At 42.9% G+C, this 4,829-nt stretch overlaps 2 protein-coding genes across 2 annotated transcripts in view; one reads left to right on the top strand and one right to left on the bottom strand.

The window, feature by feature from the left end:
* Positions 1-8: 8 nt before the first annotated feature.
* Positions 9-3,078, top strand: DNALI1 (dynein, axonemal, light intermediate chain 1; the record flags this gene model as incomplete). The annotated part of the gene is made up of 4 exons (XM_010023396.1): positions 9-45; positions 697-875; positions 1,164-1,328; positions 3,043-3,078. Coding segments are annotated over 4 exons (417 nt in total), but the record flags the coding sequence as incomplete, so codon positions are not given.
* Positions 3,079-4,074: 996 nt separating this feature from the next.
* GNL2 (guanine nucleotide binding protein-like 2 (nucleolar)) overlaps positions 4,075-4,829 on the bottom strand; it is a gene marked incomplete at its 5' end in the record, with an annotated part of 11,538 nt that continues 10,783 nt past the window's right edge. Inside the window, one exon of the mRNA XM_010023397.1 lies at positions 4,075-4,224. Within this exon, the coding sequence (XP_010021699.1) occupies positions 4,075-4,224 (150 nt within the window). The remainder of the gene's footprint in view (positions 4,225-4,829) is intronic.

Genomic DNA, 4,829 nt, shown 5'->3' with positions numbered 1-4,829 from the left:
CCGGCATCTGCCCCGTGCGCAGGGAGCTCTACTCACAGTGCTTCGGTCAGTGCCACACTACAGCTCCCACAGCCAGCCCCCAGCAGCTCTCCTCCTCCTCCTCCTCCTCCAGGGAGGCTTAACACAGCCCATAGGGCAGCGACCACCACTTCCCACCACCACACTGCCCTTGACTTCCCTGTCACGGCCCTGTGGGTCAGGCCAAGGTGACCATCAGCACCACTGGAAGCTGTCAGCTTCTATACAGAGCATGTTATTCAAAAGACCTGTTGTAAAGCAGTGAAAATTGCAAACAAGCTTAAAAATCCCTTAGTTGTACTTAACCCAATAGTTTAAAATAACATAAAATGCTGTGCAACTGTTAAGGACTTACACTCTCTGATGACATGGTGCTGAGATGGCGCAGGATCCTTGTGGAGGCTTTTGACTCTTCTGTAAGTTTCCCCTGCAAAGAATCATTACAATTGTTTAGGTGTTTGCTCTTAGCTTCAGTGGAGCACGATCACTGTGGTTACCACAGGTTCTATCCCACCACTGTTTTTACGTGCTAGCATACAAAAGGAAGTCATTTTACTACCTGTAGTAAACCCACATTGCTCTCGTGGTGCAGAGAAGAGGTGAAAGACAACAAAACTCTGCGTGGATCCAGCATTCCCAGATAAATTACTAACAGACTGTTGTACCCTTCCTTTAAAGATGAATTGATCCGAGAAGTCACGATCAACTGTGCCGAGCGAGGGCTGCTGCTGCTTCGGGTCAGGGATGAAATCCAGATGACCATCGCTGCCTACCAGACGCTGTACGAGAGCAGCGTTGCGTTTGGCATGCGGAAGTCACTGCAAGCTGAGCAAGGCAAATCCGACATGGAAAAAAGAGTAGGTTGGGCTGTTAACCTCTTAGTGTAGTTTTCTGCTGGTGATACAACACAGGGGTATTGCATGTAAAGCTTTACATGAAACCAGCTAATTCCTATTGCCACTGGATGGCAGTGAAGATCATCAAAACACTGGGCTGTTTTCCTCGGGCTTAATTGCACTGAGTAAATGATGTGCTGTTATGTCTGGAACGTGACAAAAGACTGTACGAGGTATAGCTTTGTCCCATCGTAACTGAATATTGATTATTAACCAAGAAAACTCCAGGGATCTGTACTCTTTCTCAAGATTGCAGAGCTGGAAGAGGAAAAGCGGGAGCTGGAAGCACAAGTGAGTGACCAGAAAGCTAAATGTGAAGCTATTGAAAAACGTGAGAGTGAGAGGAGGCAGATAGAAGAAAAGAAACACTCTGAAGAGGTGCAGTTCCTGAAAAAAACCAATCAACAGCTGAAGGTTAGTTAAAAGCAAAAACACTAGATCAAGTAGTAAAACTTCCCAGTTTGTAAATTAGAAAAATAGCTTTCTCCTTATGGTTTTAGAAGTGTTACATTTATGGAGGCATTTGCATTAATGTTCTGCTTCCTTTAAATTCTCAGTGAAATGGGACAAAATTGTGCTTTTGCATTCTCCGCTTCCTTGCTCAGTCAGCAACTGGTCATTATCAGTAAACCTGATGATGCAAAGAGCAGGTCAAACTATCCAAATTCTACTTAGACACACACATTTGCCAGGGAGAGATCAGAATTTGTTCAGAAAATCATGAACTCTTACAGTCAGATGCTTCAAAACTTGATCAATACTCCAGGAATCCGCTTCTGCATAACTTGACTGTGAGGTTACAGTAGCCAGCACCCCTTCTCAGCCACAAATCAGAAAATCTAGTGCAGGCAAGTTGAGATGTTTTGTTTCTTTGCTGCTGGCCATTACAGTTGACTCCCTGATAACAAGCTGCACCATTTAACATTAAATATTGCATAATAGGAACAATTGTGTACTTACGCAGCAGGGACTAAATAATTACAGGAGCAATTTTCTGCATGCTGCTTTGGTGAAAACAGAGCTTCTGCTCATTACTTCACTTTTGAAAGGAAAAAATCCCAGTTAGTAAAGACAAAACGTTACCCTAAACAACATTAAATGTTTCTGGCTACAGCTAAAGAACATTTAGAGTGGAGACTGAGATAAGCTCTGAGGCAGAAGCTCTTCTCTGTGCGAGTGCTGAGGCGCTGGCACAGGGTGCCCAGAGGAGCTGTGGCTGCCCCATCCCTGGCAGTGTTCAAGGCCAGGTTGGACACAGGGGCTTGGAGCAACCTGCTCTAGTGGAAGGTGTCCCTGCCTGTGGCAGGGGTTGGAGCTGGAGGAGCTTTAAGGTCCCTTCAACCCAAACCAGTCTGTGATTCTATTTCCTTTACACTGAGCTGCTCTCCTTATCTTCACTCCATAGTTTCAAAACCATCTGACTCCTTCAGGCCGTCTTGAAATGTTTTCGGGTGCAAGATGGAGTAACCGTTAGATCAAATATGCACTGCCACAGAACCCACGATTCTTCCTTGAACTACGAGTACTCCAACAGCTGTGGATACACTGCTGTTGTCATTTATTTTTCATGACAGCTCTAGAAGAGGACAACCCAGGAGCCCTGGATGCTTCACACACAACATGCTCCCCGAGCATGAGTAGCTCTCTGATAAATCTACTAATTGGGCGTCAAGTTGTCTCAGTAACTGAGAAGAAGCTTGCTGTTCCCAGATACTTCTGTTCCAGAGTTTGTGTTCCAAGTGCTAGAGAGCCAAATATTTAATTTAGCTAACATAGTCCAGCCTGAAATCAGAGAATTCGGACCACTGTTTCAACAGCTTTTATTTAATTTCCTCTTCAGTGCTTTACATTATTAAACGACTCTTTCATTGTACGGAACCACCGCCAGCTCTTTTCTTCTCAGAATGCAACAAGTGTGTATGCCAAGAGCAAAAAGCTAATTTATAAAATGTGTAGTAAGGAATGGAATAGCTCAGGGAAAAAAAAAACCCTGGCCTCTTTCTCTTAAAGTATTGCAGCATCCCTCAGCTCCTCGCTTTGAATATCAGACAATTTATCACTTTACAGCAACGTGGGTTTATTTTTTAGGTTGAATCTAATTTGACTTACTGTCTCATTTGTTTTTCAGGCCCAACTTGAAAGCATCATTGCACCAAATAAGTAGATTTTGTTCTTATCCTCCAGGCAGCATTCAGAAGAGCTGTCAGAGCAAGAAGTTTGCAATTAGTAACAAAGAGTTGTCTTCGTAAAACAAGCTTGAATTTTCACTTACCGGTCACTGAAGGCAGCATAATCGTATCCTGTCCTTCTTTTTCTCTTGAAGAGTTGAAATTCAAGAGCTTCACTAATTACTGCATCCTTTTTCAATGCTGTCTCAACATTCAGCTCTTTGAATAGTGAGCATGTCTAGGACTTGCCTGTTAGTAATATGCTACATGACCTTCAAAGCAATAAACATTTCTATATGCAACCATCTCTGTAATGTTATTACTTTGAAAATGTTACAGAAAGTATGAGAAACCACATGCAAAGCATCTACAATACATCCAAGTCCCATTCACCGAGAATCAAACCGCAGGTAATTCTTGGGCAGGTATTTGGGGGGTTATTTTCTTAAGTAGGTGCATGTTGGTGTTAACCGTACATCAAAATCCCTTGTCAGTACAGTCAGCAGTAACTAGATGAGAAATACATGGTTGTTCCTAATGAAACAAAGGGGCACAGCACTTTTCCAAGCGTTGCTTCTCAGTGGGAAGCAAATGCAATCTTCACTCGAGGTACCTATGTAACTAGCTGGTTATACCCAGCAAACAGCCATGGGAAAGATAATTTACTGTAATTACATGAAAAACCTCCATAAATCTGAATTTTTCCAGAAAAAATAAAAATCAAACAAACAAGACCAGCCACCACTAAATACCACTTCAGGATCTGTTCTGCCAATGCACTGTTTACTGGCCTCAGATGGTGATGTGGAAATACCAGGATCTCCAACTGCATAAAGGACTTTCAGATGATGCAGAAACAAAGAGCGAGATGCTACTCCTGGGAACGAGGCAGACAACTCAAACTGGGCTTTGAATGGGAACTGCAAGTTTCACATTAAAAAAAGCCACTGCATACTAGAGCTGTTTTATGTAAAATTTAATAGAATAAGCAATTATTGCTTATGTTTGGAACTTCTGGGCTTTGATCTCTGTCCCTCCAAGCCAGTTTTTTTCTTGTTCTTATTCTTATTTTTCACGTTGTGAGTTTCATAATAGCGGACTCCGACTTTCTTGGAGCGCTGCTGCCTCTCAGCTCGTCTTCTCTGCAAATACACACAAACCACATTAGCAAATCCACAGTACCCCCAGCCTGGATTCGTTTGCAACTTTCAAACATACATGCCACGCACCTTAAATACAATCATTTCAAGGGAAACATTGCTGATGTGAATATATGGACATCTACATGGAACCTACCTGTGCTCTTAAACAAGGAGAGGTAACTTTAATCTTTACAAAAGCAGTACATAACACAAGAAGCAACCTGCTGTGCACAGGCACGTAAGAGGTCTTTAACAGAAGATGTGGCAGAACGCTCACAAACAGAGTTTGGTCATCTGCTCCCTTCTGACTGTCCCAACAGCCTACAACCATGCCCTAAAAAGCCCACTCTATACAAGTTTGCTTACAAATCCTTTTCAAAGTCCTGCAGACAACTTCAGTTGGTATGTAATTATTTACAATTGTTTAGGCTTGACTAACATGAAGGGAAACCAGCAGTGGCTCTCTCTGAAGACAGACCAGGACTGCCCATCTAGTTCCAAATTCTCCCATCTTCTGGGATTTAGATCCCACTCTCTTCACAGCACCAGTTAACACCAAAAGCAGAACCATTGCCCACAAAGAAGTCTCCCCTTCAACACTCTTT

Source organism: Nestor notabilis, unplaced genomic scaffold (genome assembly GCF_000696875.1).
Source record: "Nestor notabilis isolate BGI_N333 unplaced genomic scaffold, ASM69687v1 scaffold29331, whole genome shotgun sequence".
Lineage (NCBI taxonomy): Eukaryota > Metazoa > Chordata > Aves > Psittaciformes > Psittacidae > Nestor > Nestor notabilis.
Note: the sequence above shows the minus strand (reverse complement) of the source record. Positions and strands in the feature narration are given on the sequence as shown.